Source organism: Rhipicephalus sanguineus, chromosome 3 (genome assembly GCF_013339695.2).
Source record: "Rhipicephalus sanguineus isolate Rsan-2018 chromosome 3, BIME_Rsan_1.4, whole genome shotgun sequence".
In the NCBI taxonomy this organism is placed as follows: Eukaryota; Metazoa; Arthropoda; class Arachnida; order Ixodida; family Ixodidae; genus Rhipicephalus; species Rhipicephalus sanguineus.
The window spans coordinates 20,150,677-20,169,787 of NC_051178.1; the positions used below are offsets into that span (position 1 = coordinate 20,150,677).

General features: G+C 47.2%; 1 protein-coding gene across 1 annotated transcript in view; it reads left to right on the forward strand.

Annotated features, from left to right (window-relative positions):
- Positions 1-18,758, forward strand: part of LOC119386480 (monocarboxylate transporter 2) — a 42,950-nt gene extending 24,192 nt beyond the window's left edge. The window contains exons 5-8 of the mRNA XM_049413149.1: positions 200-446; positions 8,936-8,955; positions 9,981-10,199; positions 17,923-18,758. Of these exons, the coding sequence (XP_049269106.1) occupies positions 200-446; positions 8,936-8,955; positions 9,981-10,199; positions 17,923-18,104 (668 nt within the window). The 3' untranslated portion in view covers positions 18,105-18,758. The remainder of the gene's footprint in view (positions 1-199; positions 447-8,935; positions 8,956-9,980; positions 10,200-17,922) is intronic.
- Positions 18,759-19,111: the final 353 nt, after the last annotated feature.

Below are 19,111 nucleotides of genomic sequence, written 5' to 3' on the forward strand. Positions count from 1 at the left end.
CCACTTTACACCTTCGTTGCGTTGATAAACGCTCGTCTACTAAAGTTGAATGCATAGTATTGACCATTGTAACCTTAGACGTGCCGGCTACTCCGTTCTAAGAAGAACAGCCTGTGAAACAAGTGCATCATATTGGGAAGTTCTCGTGTGCACTTATGTTCGCTTTGTTGTGGCTTCATAATTATTGATGTGCAGGAAGGCCGAACGAAAGTTTCGCGGAGCGAGGAACTCAGCTTCTTGCGGCGGCCAATCTACTACGTGATTGTTTTCACGGGCGTTGTGTTTGCCTACAATCTCGTCATGTTCAGCGTTACCGTAGTGGACCACGCCATGGGCCGTGGCCTCTCCAAGCTGCAGGCTGCTTTACTGCTGTCGTGCTACGGCGCCGGAGAGTTCATCGGGCGCATATGTTCCGGCATTGTCTCGGATAAGAAGCTGTGGCACAGGTATTGCCGGACCCGGTTACATAATTTAGCCAAGGTATTGCGTAATGGCAATGCGTTGGAAAGGGACAAGAAAACACATATGCTCACACTCTTTCTTGCACAGGGTTGTTTTCTCCAGTATAATTACTGTTTGCCTGGCAGCATGATCAATAATCCGGGAAAGTTGGAGATGAATAACGTGTTCTCAAGGGACTGAAAATATGGATTTGATTTGAAGTGATGTCGTATCGTAGAGCACGCGCAGAGAAACGAACAAAAAACTATCGCCTAGTCTTATTAGCGGGATGTATTCGAATATAACACAGGAGAACCTCATCAAGCAAGAAGCAAACGCAGTGTTCAAAACTGCAAATTATTACTTGTCAACATTAGAGAAAACTGAAGCTCTCGTTATATTGGATGTGCAAAGAAAATGCGTTTGCGGCTCCGGTGACGCATTCACAGTAATGTACTCGCGCAGATGAAACAAAATCCTGCCTTCGAAGTCTGGCAATCTTCAAAGTAATTCTGATCCGTGCCCAACGCCGTTTGAAATGCCAGTTGCTTTTAATGCGCGTCTACGTTATTGCATACCATGCAATGTGCCTTTTCCTTACCGTTATTCTAGCTTACAAAATAACCCTTAGCACGCAGCAGAACTATAGCTTACGAACCACACTACTGAATCGCACATTATTTTGAGTAGGGTATGAAAAGAGAAGCGTTCACATATATCGAGGTGACCCGAATTCCCGTGTATCTGATTTTTTGCGATATAGCAGTTTCAACGAATGCGTTTTTAACGTTCGGTATGAATCACGCTTCTGTTCCGGCATCTTTTGACCATCCACGTATAAAGAACTGTTGTGTTGAAAAGGGAAATGAAAGGGTTGTCGATTTTAACCGCAAGATGGGTGGTCCGCAGCTGTCTCAGAGGCGCGTGCGAGGTCCAGCTTATTGAGGCAGTGTCTGCGGGTTTCAGGCAGTGCACATGTCGTTTGGCTCAACGTTACTAGAACAAACTCAGTTTAAAAGCTCCGCCGGAGAGGCGGTCCGCGTGGCGGTCGTGAGAACTAGTGGCGCTGCAGTCACGGCTAGCTTAGAGTCACTGGAAAAATTTCAGAGTATCGCATCTGTTTTCCGCGCGCCGCCGCCGACGCGATTGGCTTACTCGCATCACGTGACCTCTCGCCGCCATATCCCTTCCAAGCGCTTCGGGTGCGGGTGCATTGAACGCAGAGTGGGGCCGGATATTTAACAGTACCACGGTGCCCAGAAGTACGTCGCTTTTTTAAACGCGTCATGCAGACAGGGGCGTAAGCAGACATTTTTTTCGGGGAGGGGGGGGGGCACGGGCCTGGTGTGCCACCCCCTGGCTACGCCACTGCATGCAGATGCCAGAAGAGAGTAGCTCACCATCAATCGAACGTTACGGTGAGCTGAATCTCGTTTGCCGTGTGGGAAAAATTAATGTCAAAGAGCGTCGTTCTACGTGGCTGCATAGTTGGCCTGAACGAATTCGCCCCCCTCGAATAACACTCCTTCCTGCAGTGAACTACACTAACTTTGCTGGAAAAGATCTTATGCGACAGGATACTTCACCTTTTCGGTTCGCTGTGGTCAGCGATATTGAAAACTACATACCTTTGTATTTCCTCGGCTGTTTATATCTCGTTCTGTTGAACAGATTACGCATGCTATCCGAGTTATAAGCGTGTCACGCACGAGAGCGAAATCGAAGATTTATTAAAGTAATAACTGTTTACTGTAATACCTTGAAGGCAATTGTGGCATGATCTTTGGCATTGCACAAAACAGAAGCGTGGAACTCTGTTGATAAACTTGGTATAAGGCAATGTTATCAAGCGTATTTTTAAGTTTGTTGCAAAAAATACTGCTGATGCTGCATTGCACCGAGCGTACCCTTAAAATACTGTATAGTTGGTGAGAAATGGTCACAGCAAAAAAAAAAAGCAGATCCCACGCATTGAGGGAGTCGATTTTATGCGAGCCCTAGGTCTATATGTATACATACTGTGTTGCAGTAGCATGCGCTTTAAAAATTCCGGGATGTGCTATTTCTGATCAAAAGAACATAAAGCACCGTGCCGAGGAAGTTTTAATAAGAGTGCATTATGAAAAAAAAAAGTGTAGCAGTGCAGAAACCGAACCCCAGCTGTTTACGCGTTGGCAACGCCAAAAAAAGAACTGTTTGTCGGAACACAGCAAAATATTTGCAAATTCATTGCAACGTTGGGAATATTAAGGAGACAAGAAATAGGAAATGAAACAATTAAGTAGTGATGTCAATCATTTTTGATGGCCTATTTTCTACGTATCGTAAGATAAGATGCACCTTACCTACCGCACGCCGATTCGCCCGTGCGTTCGGCTGCTGGCGTTCCGAATCAAGACGTCGCGCAGAACTTCCAATTACTGTACACACACAACTTCTATTACACATATCAACCAGTTGAACAGCAAGCACGGTGCGCAAAAGCTATGCGTCAACGATCAGTCGAAGGACGCAATGTTGAATGTTCTCGATGTTGTTCGATAACGTTCTCGAGTGCAGTGAACCTGAACACCGACTGCAAAGCTAGCGCAAACAGTTACGATTCACCAAATGTCGAAGTAAATGGCATCTCGCACGATGTCACTGCGCTAATGCAACTATGTTTAGAGATCCGGACCTTGCGAACACGCCCGGGCGTGACACGAAAAGAGACCGATGAAGCCATGGAGAGAGTTCGCGAGCACATGGCAACATTCGCCGTACGTTTCATTAGTTACACCGCTAACCGCGCAGTCGATCCATACCTGTCGATGACTCGAAATCACTTCTAATATCCTCTTGAAGAAACACACACACATAATGCCGTTCTGCCGAGCGTAACACAGCACTGAGGCTAAAAGATCGGTCACTTCTCAACACACGCTAGCAACGCGCCGGACGGTCTGGAAGGGACATGGCCGCCGCCACCCAATGTTGCCCGCGTGCAGCCTACCTTTGCGGTACTCTGATTTTCCAGTGACTCTAGGCTAGCTCCCGCGGCTGGCGCTCGTCGTGATCGGCGCCGGCGACGTACGGGCGCACGTGGGTTACAGCGACGTCTGCGCTTTCTTCGCTCGTCATTTTTGCGACTGTTCTTGATCAGGCTTGGCGTCTTGTACGAAGACACGTGCATGATGTACGAAGCGTAACGAGGACGAACAGATTCACGATGCGGTATGCCGACTTGCTTTGCGCCGGGCTGCAAAAGCGGCCACCGCAACGACGACTCCGCTTCACGACACTTCTTCGGACCTCCAAAAGACCCTACGCAATTCAAAAGGTGGGAACAAGCTTTTCATCGCAAAGATAGAAAGCTTACTGCGAAATGCAGCGTCTGTGACGTTAATTTTAGAGTGAGGGCATTGTAAAGCACTATCGTCATGTTGTTGCGGGACCGTTTTGATCCCACGTGAAAGTGGGAACTCGCGCCCGGTGCCGTGCCGCACCTGTTCCCAGCACTTCCACCCCATGTTTCGAAGCCAAAATGTTCGGGACCAAGGCGCAAATCCCCCCGAAAACGCACGGCGCCCCGCGAAAGCCCAGTGCCCAGTTTGGAGGAGCCGCCAGAAATGGAACGGCAAAGAGAAAGGCAGGCGATTACCTACGCTACAGAGACTGAGATTTGCAACACACTGACATTCGATCAGTTGTCAACTGTCGCGCTGCCTTCAAAGCAGTGGATTTTCGAGAGATTTTACGACGAGGTATCGAGCAGTATGTGCGGAATATTTTACACTCGCCGGCTCGTGAACGGCGATTTATTGTGCAAAACACAACTGTAGTTGACGAGCTGTTTAACTGCGTAGTGAACGGATACAGCACGCAACACAAACGGCTGTAGTACAGTGTAAGAAGTGCTGCGGGCATGGAACATCTGCTCGGTGAAGTTGAAAAACTGAAGTTGTGCGAAGGAGTCAATACTGAGCACGCTTCTAGCGACTAAGTACGCGCGAAGAACTGCTCGGTGCACACAATACGGCCGATCTGTCCGAACTGTTTAACGCACCGTAGAAAGATGCGACTGCAGAGACCAACAAAGGCAACAGTTCAGAAGCTCAAGAAGAAGAACCCTCGAAGAATGTTGCTTAGGTCCACAGCAGCTCGCGAGAAGCAGAAGAAAGAAATCGTGGAACTAAAAGGAAAGATAAAAACGACCTCGGAGGTAGTACCAGAATAAGCAGCTGGACTGTCTTCCACCGGTTGCAACTGCATTCCGCAAAATCAAAGCAAAGGCACCATGTGGAATGCGATACAACGCACAATGGCTGTTTAACTGCCTGCTTGTACGAATCGCCAGGCCACGGGCCACAAGCTGCTGATAGACCTGAACATGCTACCACTGCCAACAATGAGCCGGCTGACGCAAATACTGAAGGGCATTCCATGTAAATATGAATTTCAAGTCGTCTGCTTGGAAGCCATACAACGGCAAATGAACAAGCAGCCTCCAATTGGGGACGCTTGTTGATGAAATCAAGCTCAGACAGTCTTATGTGTTCAACAAATCTACCTACAAAGTAGACGGCTTTGTAGATTATGGTGAGGTCGTGAAGGAGGGCACAGGTCAGTTAGCCGACCACGCGTTGGTGTTTATGTTCGTGCCCATGTTCGAAGTATGGGTACAGCATATCACCAGTTTTGTCGCGAGGGGTGCCGCACCTGGTCGGGCGGCTCGGCGCGCGCCCACAAAAACACCGAAAATACAACTATCCGCTGAAGAAACGTCTCAGAGACGACATCTATTCGATGTAATCGCACACTGAGATTTCATTTACAGAGTTCTCGTAAAAGTTTCCGATTTTGGGTCAGTATCCCTTTAACCGTCGCAAAAACGTGTCTTGTAAACAGTGCAAAGCATTGGTAATGTTTTTCGAGATAGCTTTTTTTAAATAAATTGTAGACAACGTGAGCACTGTTCTTCTAGAACGTTTTTGTATCTCGAGTAAGTACCCTTTTTTCGTACACTATAAAGGCTTTTACAAACGTGTTGAGTTGTTCTTGGTCTAGATAAGACGGCAGCGACTAAAATTGCAGTGGTAGTTATAAAGATTACGCTGAAAACACTCATTCGCTTAGAATCTCCTATGCTTGGAAGTTAAGCGCAATGTAGACAGCTCAAATATAGACCGAACATCGATTCGTAGCCAATCAATGAGCAACGTACGCGGGCCAATGCATACAGATAATGCAGAAGCACACGTTGTTGTGCTAGTCTGTTCATGTTCATTCAGAAGCAACGGTTGTGGCTATTTCTCGCAAAGAAATAACAAAAGAATTTTGCGCTCCCCTGAACTCTTCCCTTGTTGTTTCTTTGCGCGAAATAGCCACAACCGTGGCTTCTGAATGAACATACAGACAACCTTATGCATATCCACCTAAGTAGCCCGCAAATGAGGCGGGAGAACGTCTACTGGAAGCATGATAAATTTTTGAGTTTGCCACTAGTACAATTAGAAAGTTGCCGCGCAGTTCCCGCGAGCAACTGCGCGGTGGTCCGCGCGTTACGCCGTGGCCGCAGACGACGCGCCGATAGTGGAGCAAGACTAGAGTGTCTCGATGCGCGCGCCCCCGCTTAGAGTGGTGTCAGCTTTTGAAAGGGCAGATGCCGCCTCCTCGGCCTTGGCGGCAGCGTGGCCGCCATTTTGAACCCCGCGCCCGGTCACTTGTGCGTGGCGCGCGTGCTGTTTTTAGGTCGGTGCTCGTTTCCCTCCAGTTTTATGCAATCGCTACCGTCACCATGACCGGGTGTTGCGTGCCGCAGTGCACCAATCATTCCTGAAACGCTGGGACCTGTATCGTTTTAGAAGATACGAGGTTTCTTTGGACAGTAAAAATCAAACGTTACAAGCGGCATCCGAAGAACACATTATGCACTTGCAGCGTGTTTCCGGCCGGCATTTCGAATGCACATGCAAGGATAAACTCTGCCGGTGTTAACCTTGCGTAATAAATGGACAGACTGATATCAGCTACATGCTTAAAATGCTTTGGTTCACGTGTGCATGAATCCTGCATTTTTCTTCGCAAAATTCTTTACTGCACTTGGTTGGTCCTTATCTGCCTTTGATTTTTGCTTTCGCTATTTTTGTGATTTAAGATGTATCGTGGAACATATTATGCGTGTTTGTCTGCAGATCAGATCCTTCTTTTTTCCTAATAATTATTATTTGTGAGAATTTACGTCCCAAGAACCCCGATATGATTATGAGAGGCGCCGTGTATAGTTGAAGGCTCCCGAAATTTTGACCATCTGTTGTACTTCACGTACACCTAAATCTAAGTACGTGGGCCTCTGTCATTTCACCTCCATCGAAATGTGGCCGCTGCGGCCGGGATTCCATCCCGCAACCTTCGGGTCACCAGTCAAGCACCATAACTAAAACCACGCCGGGTTCTTGTTTTTTATATTCCTTTCCGTGTTTCAAGTACGCCTTCTGTGCTGCTCTGATGCCCATGTATGTATGTGTGCAGTTAAATGTTTTTTATCCTTCCCTGTTTCTGTGTTTCAAGGTTACATTTTCGCCCTGTCCTAAATAATTACGCAGTGCCTGTTTTTTTTAATCATTTACGATCACTGTGAATCGACCAGTGACAGTTGTGTTTTATTGTGTAATTTGCGTCTTATTTGTGTAATTGCTTCTCTCAGCGCAGCTTAATGCACACAAATAAATGGCCTGTACACTGGATATTAATGCACACACACACACACACATTCAGTATTTTATTTCTTTGAGCAAGCATAATTTATTTATTAATCATGTAAGCCCTGAAGGCTCATACAGGAATGCGCATACAAACAGTTCTCGCGAAGAAGACGCATGAAAACAACAAGAAGACGGGGAAGCATTGTGTACAGTAGACACGCTATGTCAGTAAAAAAATGCAAGAAACAAAGTCAAGTTGCACAATGAGTACGCCATGGAAAACCAGTTAATGAAATAAAAACTCACAGGCTCCCTTATGCGTTCGCTTAAGACGGCTCGAAAGCGAAAGCCATCTTCTTCTTAGTTTTTTGCGCCCAAAGCGCGGTTTTGCATTGCCTCCGAGATCGGAGGCACCTCACCTAGTTGTGCACTGCCTCCGTGATCTGCCCACTTTTGAGCAAGCTACGATGTCATGTGATAACGTCATCATATGACGTCACGTCAAAATTTGTGAAGCCGTGATGACGTCATATGGTGACGTCATCACGTGACGATAATTTTTTGCATCCCTCGTCCCCGACGTCGTGGTATGCTGACGCCGTAGACGCGGGACGCCGACGGTCAAATTTCGCGTTTGATGAGGCATTTAAGGCTTTCGCCTTAAAAAATACGTCCTCGACTGCTGACCCGAAAGTCACGGGTTCGATCCCGGCCGCGGCGGTCGCATTTAGGTGGAGGCGAAATGCTAGAGGCCCGTGTACTGTGCGATGTCAGTGCAGGTTAATGAACACCAGTTGCTCAAAATTCATGCAGCCCTCCACTACGGCGTGCCTCATAATCATATCATGGTACTGGCAAGTAAAACCCCAGATTTTATTATTAATAAAATAGACAAATAAACGACGCCGTGCATCTGCCGCACAAAGTGTAAAACAGTATTGGAAACACTCAATAATTTGGGCATGCGAGAAAACCTGCAGATACAGAGAAAGAAACTGCAGATACAAAAAGAAGAAGGAAAAACGCACTGATACTGCGCGCACGCAAAGTTTTACGGCATACTACTGAACAACGTATTCATCGTTTTGATAAGGACTGAAGGTGCAACTCGAGTGCCGATACAGTAGCGGCTACAGATTGTGAGCAAGAAATGTCAGCAATAATAATGATAAAGAAGCTTTCGTTCCATTTTAGCAGGATATTCGCACCATACTGCCCCTCGGCCCTTTATTCTGTATTCAATATATGTATGATGTCATTTATAATAAACGAGTAAATTGTTTGCAAACTTAGCAAAATGAGCCACCTTAATCGCGCTTAGGTAGCTTCGCAACACTTAATTGTGTGTGTTCAGATACATATACTGCTGCTGCTGACACGTGTACAAATACTTTAAACGATTATTTGTGTATTTGGAATGCAGAGCTTACGAGGAAATTAAGTAAGGCTTTAGAGTTTTTCGTTTCCGGCGTAAGGAAGAGGATTCGTTTTCAACATAACAGTCTACGTCTACATCTAGCGCATAAGACATGCACAGGCCGTCAGCTTACAAGAATTACATGCTTCCTTAATAAACATTTAGGCAAGAACAGCAATAAAAGCTGCCCAAGCTTCAAAAAAGAAAAGAAAAAGATCAAGCTTACTAGCGTGCACTTATTTCCGGACGTATCCGCGCACCGCAAGCGCTTTGTGTAGCGCGTTTCGCATGCTGCCGAGCTGCGGCGGGATTCGCAATGGCGGCCGTCGTAGCAGACGTCGCGCCTGTCCTCACCCTCAGCGGAGCGCGCGGGCATCAAGGCACCCTAAGCAAGACGTGACTGTAGCGCCGCTAGTTCTCGCGTCCGCCGTTCGGACCACCCTCCTCCGCTGGCGGAGATACGGAGCTTTGAAACTGAGTTTGTTCTAGTAACGTTGGTTTGGCTGACATGATTGATAGTGTTTGTCGATCATGCTGTTGTTCGTGCAGCTTTGCTCTGGAATACTTTATTAAGAATAAATGTGCTGTTGTGTTGCGTTTAGCTCTTTGAGACTGGACATATACTTGCAATACAGGATGGCCATTATCTGAAAGGAACACGGTCACATTGGCTCGCATATGTCTGTTGATCACTATCTTCTCTTCGCCAAAAAGAATTATCATTAGTGCCGGCTGTGCCCTATAACGGCAACAATAAAGCACACTGCGCGAAAGGCAAATAACGCCACGGTGGTCAGAACATTCAGGAGGGGGAGCAATAAAGAAATTTTCGCCTGGGAATGTTCTCTCATCGACCGAAGTGGGCGGCTTTCTTAGTCGTATGGAACTTTTCTCCTAGCTGGAATATCGATATCATCTGCAATCTACGAAGCGCCACCAGGTGGACCGCCAATGGCAGAGCGCTCCAGCAGCTTATACTGAAAGCCATAGTACATTGCACCTTGTGAAACGAGAGCTTCAGCTTGCGCATCAGCGTGTGTTCAGCAGTAATGATGGAAATAGTTTATAACGTTATTCATTATAATTATTTCATTTTCATTGCAATTTTAGGTGTAATGCATATCCCCTGCTGTTCGTAATCCATCTGAATAAGTGCAAGAAGCCACATTTGATTTAAAATATTATGTTTGCTGTAGATACACGTATAGTCAATGGTTTCGTGGCCAAATGGCTAATAAGGTTTATTGGCAAGGCTATAAATAAAATAATCTTTCCCGATTCTGTAAAGCTACCATTCAAGGTTGCGAAAGAAACCGAGTCGTTAGCATCACAACGCCAACGCAATTTTGTACTGGTATTTACTGACTTTCGTAGATGACAATCGGCGCTTGAGTGGAAGATCGACCTCTCCATAAAGAACTGGGACATTATGGCCGTAGGCTTCTTGCTTGCTTCACTCTCCTTGCTGGCTCTCAACCACGGGGACTCCATCCTGCTCGGAGGGGCAAGCGTGCTGTTTGGCCTCACTGGCGGCAGCATAATGATACTCTTCTCCGTCCTCATCGTTGAGTATTTCGGCCTCAAGAAGCTGCCCATGGCCATCGGTATACACTGCCTGGTGAACGGCCTCTCGGCACTTCCTAGGCCGCTGATTATAGGTAAGGAGGAAGTGTCATTGCACCCCTCCAAGACACATGTCATTAAATACTCAGATTCATTAAACGTCGTAAAAGCATTGAAAACCCCCCAAGAAACACAAGATCCCTGACGTCGCCTTGCTCTAATCACTACTCTACACCATTTACGCGCCTAAAGAGTATGTTGTAGCATTCTGGGTACAGGCTCGTATCCAGGGGGGGGGGGGGGATGCTCCTGAAATTTTGATGGAGGGGGTGCTTTACAGAAAATAATTAAAATACGTGCTTTTATCCAATAGTCAGCCCCCAGCGAGTGCCTCACCCCCCCCCCCCCCCCCCCACTCCCGAAAAAAGAATTCCAGGCTACGAGCCTGGCTGGGTACCAGTGCACTGCGAGATCGAACGCAATGTGTTCGGTGACCAGCTAGCTGCATCCGTCCTTCAAAGCGCCGTCGATTCATCCATAGCTGTCCCTGTAATGGACCTGGAGCCACTTCTAAGGAAAACACTGAGCTCTTTCTGGCAGCGCTTATGGGACAGTGACACACGCAATACACTACATATTATCAAGCCGAATCTTGTGAACTGGCCGTCAGTATCGAGGTCAGGCCGCACACAAGTAACACTTACCAGACTAAGACTAGGGCACACATACAACATACATGCATACTGGTGACCCATCCACGTGTCGGAGATGTGGAGAACCGCTTACCGTGCTTCACATCCTGATCCAGTGCAAAGAATTGACGCTATCAGATAAAAAGCACTTTCCATTACGCTACCGTCAGCACTTTCCACTGAATCCTTTTATGTTGATCGGTAGGGATCCGCTTTTCAAACATGAATCATTGTTCGCGTTTGTAAAGGCTGCGCGCAGTTTTCGCGTGATATGCCCAGACAATTCGTAGCACGACCTCTGAAGAGAGGTTATTGCTGCGGTAGCAACATTAGAGAAAGCACCTGCCACGCGTCCCGTGGACCCAAGAGCCTTTGACGAGGTATTCGGGCTCATACAATATCCCCATAATTTTATTATCTCGACCACTTGCCATTCATTCTCACCACACACATTTCACGTCACTCTTATGAGTTTAATATTTATACGTTTTACGCACCTTCAGTGGGCAGAATTTGAGGCCCGCAAACAGCGCCGTAACATAATCGTTGTTCACATCCGACATCTTGTCCTGGCACTCTTTGGCCATGAAACGGCGCTTGCGCCATTAAACAACACGTATCATCATGACCCTCCAATACACAAACATTGTCTCAAGTACGCCATGACTGTGTGCGTGCAAAACAAAAATTAATAATTCTTGCTAATGAGTGCAGTTCTTGCGGAAGTGGGATCCCTGGCAATCGACGCACAAGGTTGCAGAATCAGTGAAAGCAAACCAGTCTTACTGGTTTCATTTCCGGCCACTTATGCATGAATGGCGCGTTCGGAGGTGTTTTTACGCATGGAAATAGAGAAAATTGACACGGCAACATTTCCTAAGCACACTGGTGAGTATGGTGGCGTCTAGTGTGATATTTCCGGTCTAGTACAGCTATGTGATCCTTACGTTGTTGCGGAGCAGGAGCTGCGGTCGAGATAACGACCAATAAGGAAAGCGTCGTCGAATCCTGCGGCTTAGTTTTCCTACCCGTGAATAGGGTCATTCAGTATACGGAGCGCCACGTGTCCACAACCCCGCAGGTTCGACTCAAGTTGCTTCTGTGGAGGCTCTAAGGCTGTTTCCGCCGCTTCACTTTCTTCTCTTTTCTTCCCCCCTTTTTTCACGAAATGTATTTTGCTCCATAGTCAAGTGTACCTAAGCAATGTTTCCGGGCCAACAGACGCCACAGTGGCCGAGGAAACTCGCACCGGTTGCGTCGCATCGATGTTGTCGAGTTTCTGACGACATCGTTTGGGTGCTTGCACAGGAGGTTCTCTCTTCCGGGGTGACATTTGTGGGAATCGAGCGCGCCCTCCGCTTTGGCACCTCGTTCCCCAGCTAGCGCGTGTGTTGGCCCCGCGCGGCTCGACCGCCGGGAACCGCCGTTAATCGGAAGTATGGCGACCACGGCGGCAGCGCCAGGCCTCTTTGTCTGGTGCGAGCCATGTGTCGGCTTCCCGGCGCGCGGGCATGCGTCCGCACATGTCTCGACATGCTCACGCCACCATGCTAGCTTACGTCTTTGCCAACGCCTGTCCTCATTGGCCGCCAATGACAACCCCCTTCCCCCTTGAGCTCGCTTCTGTCTGGCGCGGGCTTGCCCGCGTCAGATGCTCTCAGGTCAGCACGAGAGGTTGACGTGCTGCTCTGGCAGGCGGCTTCTCGTTCGTGTGCTCGACTGCTGCCCTTTGTGTGAAAGTCGTAGCGCCGCTGGCAAGCGTACTCGACCGGTCTTGCGGAGTTCCCTTTACAGCCTGCAATCCCGTGACTGGCGTACTGTGCTGCATCTTGGGTTAATAAACCCGTGTTGTTTGTTGACATCCTGCCTCGAGTGCCTTTTCTGCGTCGTGCCGGAGAATCGAAGAACCCGGCCGTAGCGTCTTTGTTCGCTGCGGCAGTGGAGAACGTCGCGTCCCTTGCCGGTCGCCTCGTAGGGTAAGCGTCTCGAAAACCTATCTCCACACATTGTAGGTTTAATTGACCGTGTCAGGTACTTTAGATAATTAAAAAATAAGGTGATAATTGCACTTATAGACAGAACAGGCCTCTTTGGCGCGTCAAGTAGCAGGCTTCGATCAAACTCCGCGTGATATGCTGTTGATATCACGTTCTTTCAAAAAATGCTTAGCGCAGACATGGTCGGTAGGCGTTAAGTTCGGTATGCCATCGTAACTGCACGGCCTCGCTGCTCCAGACGACTACTGCCGGTCGGCGCTTTGAAGAGAGCCACACGCTCCGCACAAGTCCGATAGCCAGAACAGCAGTTCGGTACAAAACACTTCCTACCCATTCCCAACACCTCTCAGCAGCCCGCTACCACCGTCGTCGAGACAAGATCATGAAACACGCCAACAAAAAAGCCTGCCTTCAAAACAGGGCGGCCGTACATGCCAGCAGTGATGCCAACCCTAGGGATTTATTCCTACATCTTGGGGTTTTGTACCTCTTTCAGGGACTTGGTGTCTTTTTGTTGAATCTAGGGATTTTTCGAAGGCTCTCAAAATGTTACATTACACAGCCTAATGACAGGCGTCACTGAGTAATCACGCTTTTCCAATGCAAAGGCCCCACAGGGGCGTCTACGCGAGCAGGCGTTTGGTGAGCGACGTGACCACGGACCCGAGCCAACAGGGTGTTTCGACCCCCTCCAACGCCTAGCCGTGCGTGGCATTGCCGTATCCGGGGAAAAGGGGACCCTGGGGGTTGAGCCGACTCCGGGTGATTGACCTCTAAGGTCCCCCGGCAGAGGCAATAGACCCCTTTAGCCCCGGCTTCACGTAGACGGCACCCCTGGGCTGACCCACCCAGGGGGAAACGGCCTACGTCTAATTCTTTTTCTTCCAGTTTTAGTCTTTCCTGTCTTTTCCTTACTTCCATTTACTTCAAATTTTCCCGGCGGCAAAGGTTAACCCTGTGTGACATATGTTGTATCATATTTGGTTATAGTCACAACGATGTACAGTAGGCATGTCAGGGCTCGCTTCATAACCTCTGTCATGTGCGCTCATTGGGCTCGGTGGTGGGCGACTGGCATTGTCGCCGAACTAATTAATGTTTTTGTGGGATCCTGGAACCCTCCAACTGATCGTACTCCTGAAAAGGGTCCGCACCGATGCATCCTTCCTGTTTTCGTCAAAGAACAAATAAACATTCCAGAAGTTCCATGTGATACATTGCGAACAATCATCCACAAAGGCTTGAGCTATTTCACCGTTTTTGGTTGCTACGTGTATAAGGGAAACCATTGGAAGCGGTTATAAAGCTACTAACATGGCAAGCGGGGATTTGCTCCTCGAAATAAAAGACAAGGACCAGTATAGCAAGCTTGCACTCCTCGTGGCGTTTGTAAATAATCTAGTCTCGGTGAGCGCACACCGGACCATGAACACTGTGAAAGGTGTAGTGTCGGACGAAGATCTAATGGAATTCAATGAAACATAACTCCTCAAAATATGGTCCATCTGCAGCACATCACGATCAGAAGGAACGACATTGAAATCCCGACGAAGCACATAATACTGACTTTCTACTCAACTACCTAACCCGGAACTCTAAAAACCGGCTATGTAAAATTGCATGTCAGACCCTACGTTCCCAACCCGCGGCGTTGCTTTAAATGTCAAATATCTGGTCCTGCGTCTCAGAGTTGTCGAGGGCAACTTATCTGCGCGAAATGTGGAACGGGACACTGCTGACGAGTGCAATCATGATGAGGTGCACTGTGCAAACTGCCACTGCAATCACCCTGCGTACTCCAGAGCTTGTTCAGGCGGGAAGAAAGAAAAAGAAATTAGTATACAGTTAAAGTCAAGGAAAATACAGCGTTCCGTCAAGCGCGACAACATAATTCATCGTCCTTTGCAATGAAAACATCTTTCGCCGAAGTGGTGCAATGGGGGCCGACACCACAACGGCATTTGGCGGTTGCCCGGACCACGCGTAGCGTGCCGAGGCCAACACCATCCGTCCACGCGGCGAGAGCAGCCAAGGCTGCCCTGCCATATCTTATCCTGACCACACCAGTGGCGTCTACCAGCTGGAGCAGCAGCCAAGGCACCACAGAGGCCAAGGAGGTCCCATCGACGTCCAGCCACGTGGGGTCCAAGACTTCGTTGCTCGATACGAAGTCTACGCAGCGTAGACATCGCTGTCTGGAGCGATTGTCCAGAGCCTCTCAAGGGGCTATGGACACCACTCCAAGTCAGACGGCGCAGGTAGCGCCGAAGGGGCGTCAGGACTCTCTCGACCGTTCCAAAAAAGACAAAACGCCAATTACGGGGCCTGGGAAAGGCCCTGTAAAATGATTGAACCTGCTGCTTCTTCAAATGTATCACCTAACTTTCTTCTCTTGCATTTACTTGTAGTGGCAAGTCTCACCTCTTAAGTTCAAAATGGCTTTTATTATCCACTGGAATTGTAGAGGACTTCTGCATAATTTAGGTGACATTAAAGACATGGTAAACAACTTGTGCCCTGTTGCATTGCGCCCAAAAGAAACAAACTTGGGCTTCAGGCACAAAACATTTTTTTGACGGACTTTACTGTCTACGGCGAGACCGAACCCAGGATAGCCGGTCGTCTGGTGACGTGGCTGTCATTGTGCAAAGTGGTGTCCCTACTAGACGAGTGACTGTTAACAGCCACATAGAAGCCGTAGCTGTTACAATTTTAGCACATAAAACAGTAACAGTTTGTTCCATCTACATTTCGCCAACTACGCCATTCCCTGTAAGACATTTGGAGTTGATTTTAAACCAGCTGCCTGAACCTTTTATTATAACAGGGGATTTTACCGCGCATAACACATTGTCAGGAGGCGCTGCAACTGATGCTCGAGGACAAATAATAGAATATTTTATACTTGCGAGTGCTGTACGTCTTCTAAACACTGGCAGAGCCACATATTGTTCCCCAAGCACTGGCGCTATGCACTGCTTGGATTTAACGCTGTATTCCTTAATTATATTTACCGATTTTAGCTCGAGGGTCATTCATAATCCTTACAGTAGTGACCACATGCCTGACATTGTACAGTTTATATTTTCATTTCTCATAATACACTCTAGACCCACCGCGCCGGAAGCTTTAGTCTGCAAACTGGCCTCTGTTCACTGAAAAAACTACTCTTGAAACAGAGATAATTGATGGGGGAAGTGTAGAATATATGAATGACAGGACACTGCCTGTATACTAGCAGCAGGAACAGAGGCTATCTCACGCTCTTCTGGCATCTTTTGTAAAAAACTAAGATCCTGGTGGAGAAGCGAATGTAAACCAGCTAAAAAATTACAAAACAAAGCGTCGACTACTTTCCGCAGATAGCCTACGCAAGAAAATCTTGTCATATTTAAAAAAGCACGAACAAAAGCAAGATATCGTATTTACTCGAATCTAGGCCGGCCCCGATTCTAAGCTGACCGCCAAAATTCGCAAGGCCAGAAAAAAAGCCTAATCATTGTACTAGAATCTAAGCCGACCCCCGACCCCCCCCCCCCCCCCCCCGCCATTTTCGCACATCGTTTTTTCGAAAAAAAAATATCGGCTTGGGTTCGAGTAAATACGGTATGTACGCAGGCAAGCAGAAAAAAATATCATTAAAAATTTACGTCTCTTCCATCAATACTTCAATAACGTCCAAGATAATGTCGGATCAAGTGCATAAGTTTAGGGGTGATTACACCTCCTACACGGTTCCCATTCTCTCAACAGCTGGCAGCCAAGCAAACTTACAGGAAGGAGCAGACATATTGAGCCAACACTTGCACACAATATTCAGTTCAGCGCATTATTCGGCAGCTTTCCTAAAATGTAAAGAATCAGCTGAAAAACAAAAGCTTTTAACTACAGGAGGCTCTAACAGATTACAAAACAGCCCGATAAGGCTTCTTTAAATCAATTGGGCGCTCACTGCAGGCAAACATACAGCACCTGGTCCTGATAGAATACATTATGCGATGCTCGCTCACTTGTTCCCGAAAGCAGCGGAGGCCTGCTTCGATTTTTGAACATAATCTGCAAAACAGGTGAAATGCCAAATGAATGGAAGAAAGCCATAATCGTCCCGGTTTTGAAAGCCGGAAAGCAGCCCACACTAGCGAGTAACTACATACCGATTGCGCTCACAAGCTGTCTTGCAAAATCATATGAAACCATTACAAATATCAGATTAACATATATTCTTGAAGCAGAGAACTTGTTGGATAGCCATCAGTGCGGATACAAGAAAGGGTGGTCAACAATGGATCACCAGGTCCGTTTAGAAAATAAAGTACGTAATGCGTTCCTACTAGCGATGCAAAACTATCGGTAAATTGACTATCGATAGCATCGATAGTCTATTTGAAACTATCGATAGTGTAAACAAACTATCGATAGTGCAATCGGTAGTGCCATCCGAAATATTACTTGCGATAATATACTCTTAGAAAAAAGTTAGTAAACAGCTGGTACATGCACGCATTTATTAGTTTGGAGCGTATTTTACAATTTTCGCGACATCCCTTTATTAGCCAGCAGCTAGAAAAGCTGGTAAATTTTCCCGTTACTTCCCGGGGGCCCATTCTTAGTATCTCTAACTATACTAATAAGGTGTAGTTAGAGATATACTACTAGGGTATAGAGACTATATTACTAAAATATAGCACTACTACTAAGGTACCTATGCTGCTAGATGCTTCGAAGATGCCGTAGTATATTATGCCGTAATTGTGACAGACTTATGAAAAATTTAGACAAAGCTTTAATTTTCTAGATAATGTTGGAATAACAGTATCATGATACGTGATGGCATACATATATGCATATAGATGGATATAAAAAGTAATCGATTATCTCTGTAAATTCTATGATAGCTGACCGGTACATTGTGTGTAATTACAAAGTAGGTACATAAATAGCCGTCAAGGTGTTATTAGAGTAGATGGCGCGTGCGTAGAAGCCGTGATACAATAGGCGTGCTTTTGTGTCTGCTCGCTTTCAATTTCAATGCACTACCCGTGAAATGCAATAAAATATCGCAGGCTTTTCAACGCATATCACTCAGTGACTATGAGATCTGAATAACTGTTGTGACATTGGCTGCGCAGGTTATTACAGAGACCGGGGTTCATCTTATGCCGGCATGTACGTGATGCTCGCCGCTGTCTCGTTAACAACAAGCCTCCTCTGGGCCATCGAGTGCTTTATGAAGTGGCGAGCCGAGAAGGTGACGACGCGTGTGAATGAGAAGGCACCTTCGGTTAGTGAGAAGGCTGCCTCAGAAACGTAGGCAGTGGTGTTTTTTCACCGGCAAATTGTGCGGTGGGTGCCGACTGACCGCTACAAGTGATCCAGGACAGCGCTTCCGACGTTCGCCGTTCAGAAAATCGACGAATGTTCCAAGAACTCGTTTCGTCCAGCAAACCGTTGCCTTGTTCTAGTACGTTGGTGACATGTCAGATGTATTCAGGGACTTGCTGACGATTAGATGCCAGCCGTAGAGGAACCATGACTTGAAATCATGTATAACAAGAAAAAGTGAAGATACAAACTCTACTTTCACCTGTTTGCCTGGGACTTTTCTGTTAAGTCTATACACTGATAAAGCGACACTGATGTTCGTGTACCATCTAGCTTATTTTTTCAGTCAGGTCGATTAGAGCTTCTGAACAAATAATTCGTGTTTTACACATATTGATGTTGCTCAGAGTTTCTGCATTCGCAAATTGTATCGTTATTGGAGTCTGCCGGATACATCGTGTCTCCAAAATGCCTGGAAACCAGCTAGTCATCGCAATCTCTGGCCGGTGATAAAACAAAGGTGGCTGCAAGAAACGCCTCTGTTTCGCGAAAGTTATCCTTGTTTATGTAATATCAGTGCTGTGACGCTGAGCATCTTCTACAGCCTGTATATGCTGTACTGAGAGGCGTACTAGAGTAAAAGACTTAAAGGGATACTGAAGAAAATTTTCGCCGCCGAGATAAATGGCCCAATTGAAAGATTGGGTGCTGAAATTTGTTGAAACAAGCTTCATTTCAGCCAGAGACTAGCAGAAAATAATGAATTTAATGCATTTTTCGCAAATTGGCGCGTCTAGCGGCCGCTCCGCGAACTAGAGAGGAAGTGACGCGAAACTAGGCGGATACTGACTCGCTGCAAAATCGCTTACCAATCGACATCGCAAGACGCCACCCGCTGCCGCGCGTCTCTCTCAAAACGTGTTCTCACGGTCGGGAAGGTGTTCTTGAGAGGAGAGGTGAAGAAAGGGAAGTGGGCAGGCCAGGAGAGAGCGTGCC